This window comes from Vipera berus (genome assembly GCF_964194415.1).
Source record: "Vipera berus genome assembly, chromosome: 5".
Taxonomy (NCBI): Eukaryota; Metazoa; Chordata; class Lepidosauria; order Squamata; family Viperidae; genus Vipera; species Vipera berus.
Window position 1 is genome coordinate 98113074 of NC_138207.1, and position 21500 is coordinate 98134573.

Below are 21500 nucleotides of genomic sequence, written 5' to 3' on the forward strand. Positions count from 1 at the left end.
AAAGTCATTGCAATACCTTGAAGCTTAACTCCTGGAACTTTTCGTAATCAATGGCAGCAGAATTTTCCACTATTATCGTGACTTGGGCTTCATTGAGGACTGTCTGAGGGACAACGCGGAGAATTCCATCGGGCCCAACAAGGTGGAGGTTAAATTTAGCATTTGCTCCCTGTGAAGACAAAGCGTGAAAAGAAATTAGCTCTGTTGATGGTGGTGTGAAACAGCATCGCTCCACTTCTCATACAGTATATGTCCATAAACAAGGTCTTCTCTTTATACTTCATTCCCACATGCAACAGCCACCTCACCCAAATTTCTTTCCATCGGGATTCCTGTACAATCCCAGGAAATAATGCAGCTATTTTTAAAGTGATACAGTAGGGTCCTTGCTGTTCTCCGAGTTGATGATTTTCTTGCAGAGGTTTAATGACCCAACTAGGTAACATCACCAATGCTACAAGGGAATGGAGTTTTCAGAGAAGAAGAAAGGAGGAGGAGGAGGAGGAGGAGGAGGAGGACAAGAAGAAGAAGAAGAAGAAGAAGAAGAAGAAGAAGAAGAAGAAGAAGAAGAAGAAGAAGAAGAAGAAGAAGAAGAAGAAGAAGAGGAGGAGGAGGAGAAGTAGAAGAAGAAGAAGAAAAAGAGGAGGAGAAGGAGGAAGAGGAGGAGGAGGAGGAAGAGGAGGAGGAGAAGTAGAAGAAGAAAAGGAGGAGAAGGAAGAGGAGGAAGAGGAGGAGGAGGAAGAGGAGGAGTAGAAGGAGAAGCAGAAGACGGAGAAGAAGAAGAAGAAGAAGAAGAAGAAGAAGAAGAAGAAGAAGAAGAAGAAGAAGAAGAAGAAGAAGAAGAAGAGGAGGAGAAGGAGAGAAGGAGAAGGAGAAGAAGAGGAGGAGGAGGAAGAGGAGGAGAAGGAGAAGGAGAGAAGGAGAAGGAGAAGAAGAAGAAGAAGAGGAAGAGGAGGGATAGAAGTGGATGAAGGAGAAGGAGATGGAGGTGAAGGAGGAGAAGGGCAGTCTTAGAAATGGTTAGGACCTGAACAATTAAGTGTTCACCAGTCCCAGACTGTGAATTGAACTGAAGATTAAACAACAACATCAGCAACATTATCATCATCAAAATAATAATAATAATAATAATAATAATAATAATAATAATAATAATAATAATGATGATGATGATGATGATGATGATGATGATGATGATGATGATGATGTAGGGAGCGAGGCAGGGAGGAAGGAAGGAAGGAAGGAAGGGAAAGAAAGAAAGAAAGAAAGAAAGAAAGAAAGAAAGAAAGAAAGAAAGAAAGAAAGAAAGAAAGAAAGAAAGAAAGAAAGAAAGAAACCATAGCATCTTTGGTGCTCTTTCAACTTGGTGCTTTTCTTGCAGACGTTTTGTTACCAAGCTAGGTAACATCATCAGTGCTAAAGCGACAGAGTCAAATACTAAATAACTTTTGCACGCTCTGAAGTACCTTTTCAAGACTGAAACAAAAGCACTGCACAGCCTTGTTTTTTTATAGGGTGCAGGATGAGAACATCCACAGCAAATCAACAATAAGCAAATAAGCAAATCAGGCCAAAATGCACAATGATGTTTTGCAGACTTCCGCTTCAGGATGCAGTTCTATGTTGATTGGGCTGCTTTTTGTCACAGGAGCACCAAAACCCTTTATTCATTAAATGCATTTGTTTACTTATCAAATTTACTGGCCCCCATCTTACCACAGGGTAACTCTGGGCACCTTACAATAACATTTGTGAGATTCTGCCTCAAAAGTTCTTATTTTTCACATCAGGAAGGATACTAAGTTTTCTATCTCATGAGGGGGATTCCGAGTGGCCTACGGTAAAATAATGGAGATTATAGATAGCCAGTTGGTGTAGTGGTTAAAGTATTGGGCTGGAAATTGTGAGCTCTACTCCTCCCTTAGGCATGGAAGATGGTTGGGGGAACGTAAGGCTTGTCTCTCTCTCTCTCAGCCCAACCCACCGCAGGGTTATTATGTGAGAAAAATTGGGAGACACATAGATTGAGTTATTTTGAGTTGTCCAAAACAAAGAGAGAACATAAGTCTAGTAAATAAATAATACAGTCATGTTGGCTCAGCTTTGAATTATGATCTCCTTGTCCACAGACGAGATTTCATTTTCAATCATTGCAGCTGGTACATGTATCTTAAGAAAGCATATCTGAAGTTTTCTTCATGGGTGAGTTCAGGTGGAACCTTTTCTTGAAGGTTTCCATGGCAACCCTTATAACTTTTTCTAGTGGGGAGCCACGGAGGTCGTCTTCAGTAAATTATCATGTAAATGAATCCCATTGCTCTGCTTAAAGAAAGCGGCGCTTACACCAGGTACTGTATGATTATTTTTCAAAGTCACGATCTGGGATAGCTTACCTGCAGAAGGATTTGGAAAAGGAAATGAAAGAAGGAATGAGCTAGCGCATATATTTCGCCAAGTGATGAAGTAAATTAGTGATACTGTCCTCAAGAGAGGCCAGTCTCTACCCCAAAAAAGGCTTGCTCGACATTTGTCTAGTCCAATTTCTTTTCAAAACCCAACCTAGAAACACAGAAATCCATAAAAGGTAAAGGTAAAGGTCCCCCCGCACATGCGTGCTAGTCGTTTCCGACTCTAGGGGCCAGTGCTCATCTCCGTTTCAAAGCCGAAGAGCCAGCGCTTGTCCGAGGACGTCTCCGTGGTCATGTGGCCGGCATGACTAGACGCCAAAGGCGCACGGAACGCTGTTACCTTCCCACTGTGGTGGTCCCTATTTTTCTACTTGCATTTTTACGTGCTTTCGAACTGCTAGGTTGGCAGAAGCTGGGACGAGTAACAGGCGCTCACTCTGCTATGCGGCACTCAGGATTCAACCCGTCAAACTGCCGACCATCTGATCAACAAGCTCAGCATCCTAACCCACTGAGCCACTGTGTCCCTTCACAGAAATCCATAGAAATCTCAAATTTCATCCCCATGACCAAATGTGCATGACAACTGTTCTGTACCAGCCTGCTACTGGCCCTGCAGAAAAGGCAGGGACAACCCCTTTTACAAGAAGGCAAGAGGCTGTAACTAAGCCTGCCAAATTTATTAACATAAAACAGAGCAAAGAGAGCAAACACGAACCATGAAACAAGAGCTATTCAAATGGTTGCCTTCAGCAAACCAGCCCTCCCACGCATTCCCCTTTTAAACAGTTCAGGGCATGGCTTCTCTCTGCCTCCTTCTGAGGTGCCCATTGCCTTCCTCTGTTTACTCCTGATTGACTGCCTCCTGCGTCGGGCATCCTTGAACAGGGCCAGCTGTGGGTCATCTTCATCCACGCTGTCAGGCTCACACAGCTGGGTCTGCGTCGTAACCAGGTGGGAGGGGCCTGGCTGAGGGCTCTCATCAGCAAGCTCTCCAACCCCCTCAGCAAGCTCTCCAACACCCCCCTCCTCCTCCTCTGAATCGTCCGACCCAACTGCCGAACCCACAGGCTGACCCTGAATCACAACAACAACATGGAATAGAGGGTCATCTTATGCTCCAAAGCACCTGAATGCAGGACAAGAAGCAAAGGATGGAAACTAATCAAGAAGAAAACCAATCTAGACCTAAGGAGAAATTCCCTGATAATTAGAACAATTAATCAGAGGAATTGCGTTGCCTCCAGAAGTTGTGGGTGCTCCATCACTGGAGGTTTTTCAGAAGAGATTGGACCACCATTTGTCTGAAATGGTATAGGGTGTCCTATTTTGAGCAGGGGGGTTGGACTACAAGACCTCCAATTGTCCTTCCCATCTTGGTTATTCTGTTATTCCATACGTTAGCCCGTGACATTGTCATGTAAACATGCAAGGGGTGGAACATAATTTGTATTTAGTAAGCTGACTCTCATCCCATCGATGGTCATGCATGGAAAGCAAGCAGTGACCTTAAAACAGTGATTTATTGATAGTGATATGTGTTTTTTTAAGTTAATTTTTCCAACATGCTCTACAATTGCCAAAACGTTTTTGATCATTTCAGATTCTGCATGATCGATCTGTTTATTTAACTTATTTTCTTGTGCTTTTGGCCCCGGATAGTGTCTTAGGACTGCACGAACCACAGCATTATGTTCAGCCATTACATGATTATGGGATCCTCTGGCTTTCCTAACCAGGCTTTAGCATATAACAAGTTGTGTGAACCCAGTACTGATAGCAGGAGAAAGAAGATAGACGTTGGATGCCTACTGACCTGATCTGAATCGTTGACCGTAATTTTGAGGCCCCTCAAGGTTTCACCCTCCAGTGGGTGCTCATAGATGGTGAGCTCAAATTGGTTCTGTGGTCCACTTTCTCCATAAAAGGTCGGTGGGTGATTGTTAAGGTCTACCACTCTGATGATGACTGTGGTGGACGCACGAGCAGTCTCATTGTCTTCTGAACCAATTTCAGAAGCCTACGACAAACAGGAAAGAAAAAGTGTAAGGAATCTCACCAACTCTCCTTCCCATATGGTCTTGTGGATGCTATTCCTTCTGCAACACTTCCACGACTTAGATGCAGTAGAGCTGTGGTGGCCCAGTGGTTAGAATGCAGTACTGCAGGCTAACTCACTGCTCACTAACTCACTGCTCACTGCTCACTCCAGGAGTTCGATCCTGACCGTCTCAAGGTTGACTCAGCCTTCCATCCTTCCAAGGTGGGTAGAATGAGGACCCAAATTGTTGGGGGCAACAGGCTGACTTTGTAAACCACTTAGACAGGACTGCGAAGCACAGTGAAGCGGTATATAAGCCTAGGTGCTACTGCTATTTGGGCAATGGTGTCATAAAATGTATAAGAGGGGATAGATAGTGAGACAGGAGGCATGTAAATTTAATAAAGAAATAAAGGTTGCTTTCTGCCTCTTGCAGACATCATGAAACCAGATAAATTTGGAAGAGAGCAGATTAAATTAGCCAACCCAGGAAAATATTTTTGCTTTTTTTTTTAAAAAAAATAAAGCTCTAAGGTTCAAACAAGTGATGAGATGATAGAGTTATTTTCTGAAACCTTTAGTCGTGTAATGAGATCTTTCTTCTGCTTTTGATTAATTTGGTTTTTAATACATATTAAGTTTTTAATCCAGAAAGATAAAATCTACAGCGCCTAATAATTATGATAAGAAAGAGAGGAGGTGAGGAGGGAGGGAAAGAAGGAGGAAAGAAGGAAGGTAGCCAAAAATGTAGGAAAATAAATAGACAAATGACTTCCAGTTTTCTTCTATAACATTTAAATTTAATTTGTCCTCTTACACTACGGTTAGAAGATAACTTTCATTCTTCCCACCCTGCCATCATCTACTGTTTTTTCTAATAATCAAACCCTTCATTATTTTCGTTTCCCACAAAAAGTCTCTTTCATGCTCTTTCCTCTTCTTTTAACTCAGAATCACTCAGGCTGTTTAAGTTGCAAGTGGTTAAAGTTGCAAAAATAGATATCTCAACTTGTGCTCTGGACCACACACATTCCTTTAGAATTGGGGTCTTGAAGAATAGAGACTTTTTTTTTTGCTTGTCCTGGAGTGATCTCATCACCTTTAACATGTTGTGTGATTTATTTATTTATTTTTTTTGGCTTGTGCTGCTTTCCAAAACCTAACTGTAACACTTTCCTGACCTACTTTAGATGCAACCTGAACAAATTTAGCTATTAACTTCTGGGCTCATGATTAAATAAGATCAGTGCTTTGCTGTGCCCATGATCTTTTTGGTAGATGCGATATGAACTGACGCTCTTGATGCTTCAGTTCTCTGGGGGAAAAGTGTGTGCTATCTTTGCAGATGTTGAAATTCTGCACAGTATAAACCCATCACAATCACGGCAAGGCTGGAGGTTTATGGTGAGATAGTAAGAGCAAGTACCTGGACTTTCAGTTCGTACACTTCTTTCTTCAGCTGAGGTGGGTTTTTAACAACAGAAATAGCTCCTGTTGCATTATTTATTTCAAATGAACCTTCACTTCCTGTGCAAAATAGAGATATGCCAAGGTTAGCCCTGTGGAAAATTTTTAATTCTCTAGAAAGAAGAGTCACCCAATCCTGTTGCTATGATGCAACTAGTTAAACACAGCAGGTAATGATCTTGGATGGGGCATATCACAGAACAATTATCGGGATCTCTCCCAAAGTTCTTCCTCTTTGGAGAATTGGAAGAGATCTCAGAAGTTGTCTATGTCAAGGGAGAAGATCATCTCTCCATTACATCTGAGAGGTGACCAGATTCCAAGTGGTAATCTGCCACTCGGATAGCTTCTTCTTGGTTTCTGAAGATGGGAATGAAAGCAGTCTTAGATTACCTCTTTACTTTTAAGAACTATTGGTTTGAACTTAAAATAGGGACCATTTGGGCAGATCTGCTGAAATCAGCAGGATTTAAGATAACTATTAGATTGTGTTCCTTTCAGCCCGTGCTAAACGTAATTGCATCCTCATTCATCTTATTGTGATGGAATGGGCATGCCTTCCATTACTTCTTCTTTCAAAAACATTTTTTTTGCTCGATGTCTTTCTGGGAAAAGCAGAAGATATGTGCATTTTGAAAAATATCAATTTTAAATTCCAGTAAGCCGAAGGGAAGAGATTTCAGGACCCTGGAGAGCAATAAGCAAAACCGTCTCTTAAAAACCCGTTAAGGATAGAGATACTTTTTCTCAAACGAAATAGATGCTATGAATAACAAACTCTGTTCCTTTCTCTCTCAGAGAGCTTCAGTTCGGGTGGGAGAGATGGATCAGGCCCTATATGAGAGATAGGCAGTGGCTTTTGCTCGGAAGGGAAAATCAAGACATTTTCTTATTCCTCCCAGAGAAAGGGCCAAATAACAGAGTAAGAAAGGGACATGTGAAGTCTTCAAAATCCAACCCTTCGCTCAAGCAGGAGGCCTTACGCCATTTCAGACAAATGGTTTCCAATCTTTTCCTAAAAACCTGCAGTATTGGAACTTCTTGAGGCATGTTGTTCCACTGATCAATTGTTCTCGCTGTTAGGAAATTCCTCCTTAGATCTAGGTTGCTTCTCCCCTTGATTAGTTTCCATCTGCTGCTTTTTGTCCTGCCCTCAAATGCTTTAGAGAATGGGTTGGTCCCCTCTTCCTTGTGGCAGCCCCTTGGATATTGGAACATTGCTATCATGTCACCCCTCACCCTTCTCTTCATTAAACTACACATAGCTGGTTTTTTTTACATTCTCATGCAAATGGGTAATAAGGAGGCAATGTAGCATCAACTACAGCAGGGGTGTCAAACTTGCAACATCACAGGACGTGTCGTGATGTATCACGACTTTTTCCCCACTGCTGGCAGTCGGGTGGGCGCAGTTTTGCCATGATGCATCCGGCCCGGGGGGGGGCGACAGTTTTGACACCCCTGAACTACTGGATAGAAAATACGCCACTGTGTTTGGAGGAGAATTGGGACGTGTATTTGTGTGCCTAGCAGAGTCCCAAAAGAATCAGCAGTCTGATGGACAGAGACTGTATTAAACTATTTTGGGAGGATAGGAGCTTTATGGTGATGAGAGAAAATAGACTTGACTGATTCACACGTAGGGGGAGCTGTGATTTTCCATCCCCCCCATCCACCCCCGTCCACTTGGGGCTGGGGTTGGGGAGTAGTTGTTATATTGATGATGGGAAGCTCATTTTGATAGGAAACACATTTTTTTCCTGGTGCGTCATGGTTAAAAAGGCAAGAAACTGCATTGATGGTTTTCAGGAATGGTGACTTTCAGTGGCGAGACATAATCCTAGCATTGAAGATTGTCCAATTTTGGCCCAAGGAGGAAAAATCACGAATGACCTGCTTCTCCTGAACAATAACAACAGAAGACTAAAATGGGTTTGTGTACAAAACTGCCCTGGATCTCTCTCAAAGCCCACCTTAAGGGTCCATACCCTCACTCTTGAATGCCAAAGTATTGGCTACATGAAGCATAAGATGATTAAAAAGAGAGAACACTTTTAATTAGCAGATGTATAATTATATCTCCCGACTGTAAGAACATCTCTCATAAAGATAAGTGAGAAGATTTAACTTTCGCAAGTTTCGTTTCTGATGCACATATCTGGAAGGGGGAAAAACACACTCTCTCACACTTTTTTTTTGCAACAACTTATCCTCATGAGAAGCATGAATGCCTTGTAACCTCCCTCTCCTCAACCCCGCCCCCCCAGTCAACCTGTGAAGGGATATGAGTCAGAATGTTAAATCCTTTTGACGCACAACAACTGGTTTTAGGAGCAAGTGAGGTTGTTTTTTCAGGCCAATGGCTGAGTTTGTGGTTCAACAGCAAGCCTTAAAGCAACACAACACACCAATGCAGGGGATTTGGTGAATCGTATGAGGTCAAATATCGGGCAAGTGCAAATTGGCAATGCATACATAAAACGTTTGCAGATTGTTTTACAACAGTTTCCCTGGGAAATAATTCTGATAGATTTAGATTTAGATTTTATTAGATTTATATACCGCCCTTTTCCCGTAGGACTCAGGGCGGTTTACAAGGTGTTTAAAACATCAATACAAAAATTAAAACAAAAACAATTAAAAATGATTAAATTCAGTCTCTGAAGTAGAAATATAAAAACCCCAATTAAAACTCTCAGCCTGGGCTGGAAAGATCAAAGAGCCAGGTCTTCAGATAGGGTTGTGTCTTCCTTCCTCTACCTAGCTTAGTTATGTCTTTCCAGTTTCACCAGCCACTTACCATTCACAATGCTGTAACATATGCCATTAGGTTTTCCCCTGTCTCCGTCAATGGCAACAACAGTTATAACTTCTGATCCCTAGGGAGAAAAGGGAAGAAAAAAAAATCTCTGGATCAAGAGGCCTAGTGAAGTCAAGAAAGACTGTGAAGTGTTATGCTGAGGAGATGGGATGGGACATCATAGGAGTAGAGGAAACTTGCAATTTTAGGGGAATGGAATGGAATGTAATAGAATAGACTAGAATAGAGGATTCCCAGTTTGGCATAAGCTGGACTGAAACTATTCTGGAGCAGATAGATGTGTTCTCTACAAGACTAGACTAGACTAGACTAGACTAGAATATAATAGTCTAGACTAGACTAGAGTAAAATAGGGAATGGGAATAAAAATGGACTAGACTAGACTAGACTAGACTAGACTAGACTAGACTAGACTAGACTAGACTAGACTAGAGGATTCCCAGTTTGGCATAAGCTGGACTGAAACTATTCTGGAGCAGATAGATGTGTTCTCTACAAGACTAGACTAGACTAGACTAGACTAGACTAGACTAGACTAGACTAGACTAGACTAGAATATAACAGTCTAGACTAACTAGACTAGAATAGAATAGGGAATGGGAATAAAAATGGACTAGAGTAGAGTAGAGTAGAGTAGAGTAGAGTAGAGTAGAGTAGAGTAGAGTAGAATAGAATAGAGTAGAGTAGAGTAGAGTAGAGTAGAGTAGAGTAGAGTAGAGTAGAGTAGAATAGAATAGAATAGAATAGAATAGAATAGAATAGAATAGAATAGAATAGAATGTGTAATATGTAATGTGTAATGTGTAATGTGTAATGTAATGTAACGTAACAGAACAGAACAGAACAGAACAGAACAGAACAGAATAGAATAGAATAGAATAGAATAGAATAGAATAGAATAGAATAGAATAGAATAGAATAGAATAGAATAGAATAGAATAGAATAGACTGGACACACAAGGAATTTGTCTCTGGTGCATAAGCTCTCAGTGTACATAGAACCAACAAATGATAAGTCATAGATCATACATCATAAAATACAATCAACAAGTGATAAATCATACGATACCAGTAGAAGATGGTAGTGGGAAAGATGAGAAGGTGAGAAAGATGAAAAGATGACAAGGATAATAACAACACAGCCTGCGACATGATTAAATACCCTTAGGCATAAGACAGTTCTGTGGGTATTAAGGTGTTCAGCAGAGTGATGGCATGGAGGAAAAAGCTACGTTTGTATCTGGTAGTTTTGGAATGCAATGCCCTACACTGGCATGCTGAAGGGAAGGAGTTGAAACTATCTATGTGCAAGATGTGAGGGGGTCTGTAGATATTTTCTCAGCTCTCTTTCTGACTCGTGCAGTATACAGGTCCTCAGTGGAAGGCAGGCTGGTTGTGATCATTTTTTCTGCAGTCCTAACTATCCATTGAAGCCTGTGGCTGTCCTATTGGGTTGCTGTGCCAAACCAGACAGTTATACAGGTACAAACAACAGACTCAATAATTCCTCTGTAGAATAAATATAGGACTAAAAAATTCCATTTAGCTTATGAGTAGATTTTAGAGGGATATTGTTATTAATTTTAGTGTTAGTACTTTGTATGTATCTATGTTAAAGGGGAGTTAAAGCACATTATGAATTTGGTTAATTTTATATTATGGATAATTTTTAGTTAGAATATGATTATTATATCTATAACCCTGTATTTAGCTCTGGGAAGCGGAGGGGGAAGGGAGGTGGTTTTTGGGGATATATAAAACTCTTTAATAAAAAAATAATAATAATTCCTCTGTAGAATCGTATCAGCAGATCCTTGGGCAATCTGAGCTTTAGTGAAACCCAAAGATCCATGTACTGACCTTTGGGCTTCAAGATAACCATCAATGTTTCTCTACAGTATATTTGCATGCTACTTTTAATTCAGTTGAGGTGTTAGCTTTCAATGTTTAGTCCAACATGGGACCATCAGCTTCTATGTGAGATGGAATCCCAGTTGCCAACTGGAGGTCCAGGATCATGTAGAAGTGTCCGCCTGGACATAAAATGTCTCCTTTGCTTTGTCTTGAAGACTTAGCTGTGAAATCCTGGAAAACGGAGGTTTCCTGAAACACTTAGGCAAGTAAATTACTTTTCTATATATCTAAAAGGAAACCAATGGCTTCTGGGTGTCTCCTTGCCTGATTATTTTTTTTAAAATATTGAAACTACCCAATTATTGAATTGAAAACTGGAGAAGGTTTAGTCCTTCTGCCTAGGTTGGAGATCAGATTTATCTAAGGGCCACACCGCCGGGTGAACATTGTTCTTCAATAAAGAATAAGTCAACACTGGAAAGGGTGTGTTCTGTAAGGGGCGCCATCTTCGAAATAGTCAGTCCTTGATTCTCATATATTCACCCTGCATCTGATTAATTGCTCCTCATTACGGACATGATGATGGCTTATCTGTTTGTGAAATATGTAACAAGAACACATGACTGGAGGTACCAGCATCCCAGTATTCACATCCTATCAATAGATTATAAGAATTTTTTTTCCCCAGAATTCGAATTTCGAATTTTATTGAATTTATATACCGCCCTTTCCTGTAGGACCCAGGGACTCAATGACCCAGAAGTCATTGATGCTTAATTGCATTGTTTTCTTTGGTGGTTTCCATTAAAAAGTCCTCTACTTCATTATTAGGGTGTTTCCAGGTCACAGGTTAATAGTTAAGTTAATTATTATCTTTCAACATTTTATGACCACAGATTACAAAGTGGAAGAAAATCACGGCAGGTATTCCCAGAAATCTGCCCCCTGATTGGCAAAACTACCGCAATATGTACAGTGAAATATGGTGCCACAAAATTGAAATGACTGCGACACAAGATAAGACAAAGTAGGAAGAGGAACCGGCTACAAATAAAAGCCACGTGGCAAACTCACACGCTGGCCTGGACTCTTGGGTTTATTTTGAATCCATTTGCAGCCTTGCAAGTTAAAATGGGATTAACCAAAATCTCGCGCGCAGCGATAAATAGGACTTGGATCTCTGCTAAGACTAAATCCTGTAGTGGGCCTGTATTGTTTGTTCTCTTTCCCAGTTTGGTGGATTGAAGCAGCATGGAGGAGGGTGCTTGGAAGTAAAAAAAAAAATAAAGTTACATTCTGGCCTCTTGCATCATGCCTACGTATCGCATGTATGAGAGCATTATGAATTCATTGCAGGAAGGGGCGACTTTTGAAATACTATTTTTAATCCTCTCCTCTCTGTTTTTGTTCTTTGTCTGAGTGTTTTTTCAAACTTGGCAAGTTTAAGACTTCATCTCCCAGAATTGCCCGGACAGAATTAAAACCTTAGTTAAGACCACACTTGGAATACTGCAACCAGTTTTGGTCACATTATTTATATATATATAAAGATGCTGAGACTTTGGTAAGAGTGCAGAGCAGAGCAACAAAGAGGATTAGCGAGTCTGGAGGTTAAAACATATGAAGAACAGTTGCAGTCTAGAGACAAGAAGGACTAGGAGTGACATGATAGCAGTCTTCCAGTATTTGAGGGGCTGCCACAAAGAAGAGGGGGTCAACCTATTCTCCAAAGCATCTGAAGGCAGGACAAGAAGCAACGGATGGAAACTAATCAAGGGGAGAAGCAACCTAGAACTAAGGAGAAACTTCCTGTCACTGAGAACAATCAACCAGTGGAACGACTTGCCTTCAGAAGTTGTGGGTGCTCCATCACTGGAGGCTTTTAAGAAGAGACTGGACAGATACTTGTCTGAAGTGATATCATGTCTCCTGCTTGAGTGGGGGGGGGCTGGACTAGAAGGCCTCCAAGGCTCCTTCCAGCTCTGTTATTCTTTATGTATGTTTCTGTTTCATGCTTGTGACAACCATGGCTTATATAATAGCTTCCCAAGTCCCTCTGTTGTGATTCAGGGTCAGCCTGTGGGTTCGGCAGTTGGGTCGGACGACTCAGAGGAGGAGGAGGGGGGTGTTGGAGAGCCTGCAGAGAAAAGCTTGGAGGCTTCGCAGAGCCCTCAGCCAGGCCCCTCCCATCTGGTCACTACGCAGACCCAGCTGTGTGAGCCTGACAGCGTGGATGAAGATGACCCACAGCTGGCCCTGTTCAAGGACGCCCGACGCAGGAGACAGTCAATCAGGAGTAAACAGAGGAAGGCAATGGGGCACCTCGGAAGGAGGCAGAGAGAAGCCACGCCCTGAACTGTATAAAAGGGGAATGCGTGGGAGGGCTGGTTTGCTGAAGGCAACCGCTCGAATAGCTCCTGTTTCATGGTTCGTGTCTTGTTTTGCTCTGTTTTATGTTAATAAATTTGGCAGGCTTAGTTCCAGCCTCTTGCCGTTTGTAAAGGGGTTGTCCCTGCCTTTTCTGCAGGGCCGGTAGCAGGCTGGTACAGAACACCCTCTTCAATGGTTCTTTCATATCAGGGTCATTTCTAAATTGCAATACAAGGGCTCCATGATTTTGCATCTTCCATTCTACCTGAATCTACCTGCGCTCTTTTGTTTTTTTCTAAAGATCTGCTGAAATAGCAGGCTAAAAGGAAGCCGTAGGGGGGGGGGGAGAAAGACACCAGCAAGCATTCTGCAAATATAGACCTCTTTACATCTCCGCCATTGCATTTTGAGTTCCCCTGGCAGAATCCATACCGACACAGGAGAATATTTGTAGCTCAGGGTTGAAACTGTGGGGTCCTTGTTGCTCTCTGAGCTTGGCTGTTTTCTTGCAGATGTTTCATTACCCAGCTAGGTAACATCATCAGTACTAGTAAGGAGTGGGCTTTACTCTCTGTTTATGTCAAAGTGGCTTGACGGGAGTAGTCTTGGCAGTTCCTTGATTAGGCTGTTGTTCACTGTTAGTTTGTTTGTCCCAGTTGATCAGTTTTTGTTTCCTCTACCCCACTCCCTTCTAGCACTGATGTTGTTACCTAGTTTGGTGATGAAATGTCTGTGAGGGGAAAAAAAACAACCTCAAAGAGCACCGGGGACCTTCAGAATCCATACCGTTTGAGTAGGGTAAAGAGGATCCTTGTAATACTCACCACCAGTGTGTCCTCATACACATATCCATAGTAAGGCGTGCCCACAAAAATTGGCGGCGTGTCTTGAACATCTTCAACATTGATTGTGATGGTAGTTGTGGCTGAAAACACTTTGTGATCCCCACGGAGCTTTCCACCACCATCCTGGGATGCAAAAAAAAAAAAAAAGGGGGCAGGATTGTTATAATCCACCGGATCAATCCAGAAATTGAATTGGGCAAGAACAGGCCATGGTGAGGACTCCCATAAGGGTTGTTGCTGTTGTTTTTAAGCTGTCCTTCCTGAAGAATTTTAGCTGACTCCCAAAATGTTGGCAGCCTGTGCCTCCTCTTCTGTGGGTTAAAAGGGTTAACGGTGAATTTTAATGATTTCCCGGAGAAAGTAAGCTTATCTTTATTTTATGGGCAACTTGCAGGAACTAGATTCTTCAAAGGAGAAAAAAGAATAAAAAATATCGCTCCGTCATCTCAACATGGGCACTCCTTTTTGCCTCTGCTAGTTAATGCTATTCAATTCATGTTTTAATTTCAGAAGCTTTAATATTATCTAATATTTCTATAATATAGTTGAGAGAAGAAAAAGCTTGATCGCCATGGCTGTCTTAGATAACCTTAGTGTTTGAATTCAGCCATTATATTTTTCCCATTACTCGTTGATGCTTACCAACACCAGATCCTTATGGGATTTCAAAATAACAACAACAACAACAACAATAAGGCAAAGGCAAGCGAGGGTAGTACCAATAGTAATAGGCGCCTGGGGTGCAATCCCAAAACAACTGTAGCGCCACTTGGACACCATCATCGGCATTGACAAATTCGCCATCAGTCAATTGCAAAAGGCAGCCTTACTGGGAACTGCTTCCATCCTGCGACAAGATCTGTAATACCATCAAACATCCACCTCTGCCTATCCCAGGTCCTTGGTAAGGACTCGATAGGTAGACAAAAATGCCAAATCCAGTCTGAACATCTGGCTGACTGTGTGATGATTAATAATAATAATAATAATAATAATAATAATAATAATAACAACAACAACAACAACAACAACAACAACAACAACAACATTTTAAGGAGATACCTGGTTGTTATCTAGGACACTGGCAGCAACCCGTGTCAACCATTAGTGCCAGTCAATTTGAGTGTTCAGTTGACTGAGTTACATGTTTTATGAATAAAAGCATCATCATCATCATCATCATCATCATCATCATCATCATCATGAGGACCCAGGTTGTTGGGGGCAATTAAGCTGACTTTGTAATAATGCCGCTTGGGGTGTGTGTGAAAGCCCTAATAAGCAGGCATATACATAGAATGAAGGCTACTGCTAAGCTTGTAAGCCGCCCTGAGTCTTCGGAGAAGGGCGGGATATAAATGGAATTAAAATAAATAAAATAAAATAAATCATCATCATCATCATCATATGCTGGTTGACACTTAAAATAACCTCTTTGCTTCCATTTGCATTCACACGGGCATCCACAAGAGAGTCAGATGGGCAAATGATGAAATGAAAGGTGCAACATTATTACTGCCCTTTAATAATAGTAATGCAGTGTGACATCTCAACTCTCTTTTCCTCATTCTGAAACACTTATCCTGAAGGACTTCAGAGGGAAAAAAAACCCTTTTAAAAACATAAATTAGGAAACGTGGGGAGAATTATAGCACTGCAGGTTTAATTGAACACATAGCAACATGCTCAAAAGATTGACCTTGCATGTCTTTAAGATCAGGCCTGGTAGCACTGTTTCTGGCTGAACAAAATCTCTTTCCGAGTCCTGGGTGAAAGTATTACAAGGCAAGGCTTAGGAGTAATTGCAAGTCTAGACTCATTTTTAGATTGCTAAAAGAATTGAGGCCTGCTTGAAGCTCAGGCAATGATCGTAATTTGGTATACGGACCAATAAAAGATTCCTAGATCCCAGTAATCATCACAGCGGAACAAGAAAGGAATCTGAAATGAAATTTAGACAAATGAGCAGTAGAATATGGTGAAACCTCCTCTCCTAAGCAGTTGTTCTGTCCCAGCCTACTTGAGCTCCTTGTTAAGTTCACGAGGAGGAAACCCCTCTTCAGATCAAGCAGGCAGAAACCTCAGGAAAAACCCAACCCCGTTTTATTACGCACAGACTTGAGGAAAAACAAACACAGCAACTTGATTCTTAACCCGAACGGTTGCCTTCGGCAACCAGCACCTCTCACACCTCCCCTTTGATTATGCATCCAAGGTGTGGCTTTCCTAATGCCTGTTCCTTTGCCTTAGAGCCACCACATTGCATTCCTCTGTCCTGCTCTCTTTGCCTTCCAGGGTTTACAAGCATCCTGGATATCACCCAGCTGTGAGTCGTCACTATCCCCCTCAGCCTCCCAGCACAGCTGTGTCTCAGCCTGAGTGCGAGTAGAGGGGCCAGGCTCCTCGTCCGACTGTAAGTCTTGGAGCTCCTCAGAGCCTCCCTCTGACTCTGATGACACTCCAGGCCTCTCCTCCTCCTCTGAGTCCTCAGATCCACGGGCTGGTGAGGAATCCCAACAGCAGTGTAGATATTAGTAGTGGCTACTATCTTGGTCTCACTTGGCACAAAAATGCCCTGGTGGTTTCTCAACCTTTGAAATCTCTTGAGACGTGGTCAAGAGCTTAGTCACCCCGTGCCATAATATAGAATGGGAAAATGTGTTATAATTTGGGCCTTGCTTTGCAACAGAAATCTCCTACGCCAGTGATGGCGAACCTTTTAAAGACCAAGTGCCCAAACTGCAACCCAAAACCCACTTATGTATCATCGGGTGCCAGGTGGGCGTGGCCCATTGGGTGGGTGTGGCCCATTGGGTGGGCGTGGCTGCAGTGGTAAGGGCAGACTGGGTGGGACTAAAAAGTTCAATCAATCAATGCCAACTTTGCGACATCTTTTTTTCCCGCAAGAAGTTGAAATTGATTGATTGAACCTTTTTTTTTTTGCACACAGTGGCGGAAGCCTAAAGCGGAAAGGTTTTATAAAACCCAGCTGAAGGCCTAAGACCTGGGTGATGCCGCACGTGCCCACAGAGAGGGCTCTGCGTGCACCTGTGGCACGCGTGCCATAGGTTTGCCACCACGGTCCTACGCACATTCAACATCTAAAGGTAAAGGTTCCTCTGTCCAGTTGATGGCCACACTAAGGCTCACCTTTCTTGGCCAAGGGAGCTTCTCTGGTCAAGTGGCCGGCATGGCTCTATGCCAAAGAGGCACTGAATGCTGTTACCTTATCACTGAAGTGGTACCTATTTATCTACTCGCATTTGAATGCTTTCGAACTGCTAGGTGAGCAGGAGCTGGGGCAAGGAACGGGAGCTCACCCCATCATGTGGTGCTTGGGTCTTGAACTGGGGCTCTCAGCATTTTAGCTGAGAAGCTCAGCGTCTTTAACCGCTGAGCCACTGTGCCCCCATTTAACATCGAAAGCCTGAAAAAACACCTACCGAAGCAGACATGAATAACATATATATGGGGCCGCCTCTTTCTTGCCCAAATGAAAGAACGAAGGGGCTTGGTTGAATCTCCCTCAGATAAATTGATTTAGTGACTGACTTATTTTTTTCAGGCCCATCTGCAATTCCTATAGCCAAAATCATAAAATGGAAACATCATCGGAGCAATGGGCCTATACAACTACTCTTAAAATAAGATAAAAGCCACGAAGGATCAATGAGTTATGCTCATAACTAACAGCACCAACCGTCTCTTTCTCTTTTCTGGGTCTCAAATGCTCCGTGGAAAAATCAGAACTTGAATAGCTTCCTAAATATCAGCAGTGACCATGCTGGCTTCCAGCTGTAAGACAGGAATTCTTACAGAAAAATGTTGGCCACTGAATCCCTTCCCCCAAAACTGAATGTGACTATCTATCTCAGGGGTGTCAAACTCAATTTCATTGAGGGCCGCATCAGCATTGCGGTTGCCCTCAGGGGGCCGGGTGGGTGTGGCCTGGGTGGGCATGGCCTACTGGGTGGGCGTGGCTAGTGTGTGTATGGCCTACTGGGTGGGCATGGCTAGAGTGCGTATGGCCTACTGGATGGGCATGGCCAGCTCTACATCGTTCGCATCAAGGGTGCCTATGGAGGCCTGGGCAGGAGTGGGACAGATCTGAGGGTCTCTGGGAGAAGGAGGGTCTCTGGGCCAGGGCCAAGGCAGTGGGGGCCGTTCCCTCCCTGTTTCCAGGATGGCTTCGTGGGCCGCATGAAACCACTTCGCGGGCCGGATCCGGCCCCCGGGCCTTGTGTTTGACATGTCTGATCTATATTGTCATCAGAAACATACAGGTTTAAGGCAGCTTTTCTCAAGCTAGGGTCCTTTGACTGACATATCTAGATCAGAGAGTTTCACAGATGGTCAAGGATGAAAAAGATCAGGTATCAGCAGTTAGAACTTGTACCGTTTTCCATCATCTCCACATCTGGCTTACCGTTACGCATTTACCCCTGTGAGGAATATATTTTACCTTAGCCACTGCAGTCACAAAAAACGTTCTTGATTTTTCATAGTCGAGGTTGATGCCTGTTTTGATGCGAAGGACACCGCTATGACGATCTATGGTAAATTTATTTGTATGGATATTCTGGAAGAAAGAAAGAAAGAAAGAAAGAAAGAAAGAAAGAAAGAAAGAAAGAAAGAAAGAAAGAAAGAAAGAAAGAAAGAAAGAAAGAAAGAAAGAAAGAAAGAAAGAAAGAAAGAAAGAGGGGGAGGGAGGGAGGGAGGGAGGAAAAGAAAGAAAGAAAGAAAAAGAAAGAAAGAAAGAAAGAAAGAAAGAAAGAAAGAAAGAAAGAAAGAAAGAAAGAAAGAAAGAAAGAGGCAGGGAGGGAGGGAGGGAGGAAAAGAAAGAAAGAAAGAAAGAGAAAGAAAGAAAGAAAGAAAGAAAGAAAGAAAGAAAGAAAGAAAGAAAGAAAGAAAGGGAGGAAGGGAGGGAATGAGGGAAAGAAAGAAAGAAAGAAAAAGAAAGAGGATGGAAGGAAAGAAAGAAAAAAGAAAGAAAGAGGATGGAAGGAAAGAAAGAAAGAAAGAAAGAAAGAAAGAAAGAAAGAAAGAAAGAAAGAAAGAAAGAAAGAAAGAGGGGGAGGGAGGGAGGGAGGGAGGAAAAGAAAGAAAGAAAGAAAAAGAAAGAAAGAAAGAAAGAAAGAAAGAAAGAAAGAAAGAAAGAAAGAAAGAAAGAAAGAAAGAAAGAAAGAAAGGCAGGGAGGAAGGAAGGGAATGAGGGAAAGAAAGAAAGAAAGAAAAAGAAAGAGGATGGAAGGAAAGAAAGAAAAAAGAAAGAAAGAGGATGGAAGGAAAGAAAGAAAGAAAGAAAGAAAGAAAGAAAGAAAGAAAGAAAGAAAGAAAGAAAGAGAGAGGAGGAAAAGAAAGAAAGAAAAAGAAAGAAAGAAGATGGAAGTAAAGAAAGAAAAAGGCAGAGAGGGAGGGAGAAAAAGAAAGAAAGAAAGAAAGAAAGAAAGAAAGAAAGAAAGAAAGAAAGAAAGAAAGAAAGAAAGAAAGAAAGAGAGGGAGGGAGGGAGGGAGGGAAAGAAAGAAAGAAAAAGAAAGAGGATGGAAGGAAAGAAAGAAAAAAGAGAGAAAGGGGAGGGGGAAGGAAGGAAGGAAGGAAGGAAGGAAGGAAGGAAGGAAGGAAGGAAGGAAGGAAGGAAGGAAGGAAGGAAGGAAGGAAGAACTGAATGATTTGTATGAGTGGAAATTACAAAAGCCTTGCAATTACCTTTCTTTTGAAAAACCTAAAGCCAGGAACCTAGATCTGTAGTGATCCATTAGTGTCCACAAATGTTAGGGTTAGGGTTAGCTCAGCTCCTGAACAGAAATATCAATATTAGGCGCTGAATCCCTACTATCCATCTCTCTGTCACGGCGCCTTCCTCTCTAGAACAGCATCTCTATGGTTTTCGCGCTGAGGGTGTCCTAACCATCTTTCAGAACCTGGCTATTCTTCCTAGGTCTCGCAGTAGAGCATCAGGGGCCCAGTCTTGTGTATTTCTTTCTTCCAGAGTCACACAACCTGTTTCTTTTTTATCTTTTTGTTCTTTGCTGATTAAAACATGCAAAGCCCTCCAGGACAGTTGGTCACTTTCTAAGTTTAATAACTAAGTTTAAGAACAGTAAGTTTGGAACAGCCCAAAGACTCCATATCTAAACGCAGCTTTACCTGCAGAAAGTAATTAATGCTGCCTCCCGAGCCGGTGTCTCTGTCCACTGCTTCAACTTGAAAGATGCTGCTCCCAGACGGGGTGTTCTGAAAATCCAGAAAAGAGCTGAATTAGGCTTGAAAGCAAGAACGACAATCGCCAAGAGATGGGATGGAAGAAAATAGTAATCGAAGGCTGCGGTGTGGGAGAAGAAGTAGGCAAGAAGAAGTGACTAGTACAGGGGTGTCAAACTCAATTTCATTGAGGGCCACATCAGCATTGCGGTTGCCCTCAGGGGGCCGGGTGGGTGTGGCCTGGGTGGGCGTGGCCTACTGGGTGGGTGTGGCTAGTGTGAGTATGGCCTATTGGGTGGGCGTGGCCAGCTCTACATCGTTCGCATCAAGGGTGCCTATGGGGGCCCGGGCAGGAGTGGGACAGATCTGAGGGTCTCTGGCAGAAGGAGGGTCTCTGGGCCAGGGCCAAGGCAGTGGGGGCCGTTCCCTCACTGTTTCCAGGATGGCTTCGCCAGCCACATGAAACCACTTCGCGCGCCGCATCCGGCCCCGGGACTTGTGTTTGACATGTCTGGACTAGTACAAGGAGAAGGTACTATGCTACTTAAGTAAGAGCGTGCTAGAGAAGGAAACGATGGCGGGTTCCATTGAGATGAAACCAACCAACCAACAAAAGGAAGGTAATGTCTTCTCCATCCCCGCTGCCTTCACAGTGATGAAATGAGACACAAAGCAAAGAGGGGAACAACAACAACAACAACCTGAGATCAGCTGTGTATGTCCCAAGAAAAATCAAACATGATAATGAGATAACATTTGACTGAAATGACATCTGTAGACCTACCCAAATACATGTATACGTTTTGGTTAATGCAAACACAGTCCCACAGCTCCTTCTCCCCTCCCTCCCCCCTCCCCTCCTCTCTCCTCCTCCTCCTCCCCTCCTTCTCTCTCCCTCTCTTCTCCTCCTCCTCCTCCCCTCCTTCTCTCTCCCCCTCTCCCCCTCTCCTCCTCCATCTCCTCCTCCCCTCTCCCTTTCTCCTCCTCCTTCCCTCTCTTCTTCTCCCCTCCTTCTCTCTCCCCTTCTCCCCCTCTCCTCCTCCTCCTCTCCCCTCTATCCTCCTCCTCCTCCCTCTCTCTCTCCTCCTCCTCTCCCCCTCTCCCCCTCCCCTTTCTCCCTCTCTCCCCCCTCTCCCATCCTACTCCTCTACCCCTCTCTCCTCCTCCTCTCGCCCTCTCCCTCTTCTCCTCCACTACCACCATCCCTTCCTTTTCCTTCTTCTCCCCTCTCCCCTTCTCCTTCTCTTTTTCCCTCTCCCCTCCCCCTCCTCCTCCCACTTGTTATGTATAATTCGAAGTAGAGGACATACCTGCTTCCTATTTTCCCTGTAGCAATAACCATGTGAGGTGAATTGGGATGAGAGAGAACAACTGCTCCAGTGTCACCCCAGATGGCTTTCATGGCTGACAGGACTAGAACTATAGTCTCCTGGTTTCTAGATCAACATCTTACCCCTATACCAAACTGGCTATTATATTGCTTTAGTAGCTA

At 43.0% G+C, this 21500-nt stretch overlaps 1 protein-coding gene across 1 annotated transcript in view; it reads right to left on the bottom strand.

The window, feature by feature from the left end:
* Positions 1–21500, bottom strand: part of CDHR1 (cadherin related family member 1) — a gene marked incomplete at its 3' end in the record, with an annotated part of 54028 nt that overhangs the window by 19543 nt on the left and 12985 nt on the right. The window contains exons 6-12 of the mRNA XM_081329734.1: positions 19955–20041; positions 18269–18385; positions 13786–13929; positions 8717–8795; positions 5876–5976; positions 4225–4428; positions 17–169 (exon numbers count right to left, since the gene is read on the bottom strand). Coding sequence (XP_081185860.1) covers positions 17–169; positions 4225–4428; positions 5876–5976; positions 8717–8795; positions 13786–13929; positions 18269–18385; positions 19955–20041 — 885 coding nt within the window. The remainder of the gene's footprint in view (positions 1–16; positions 170–4224; positions 4429–5875; positions 5977–8716; positions 8796–13785; positions 13930–18268; positions 18386–19954; positions 20042–21500) is intronic.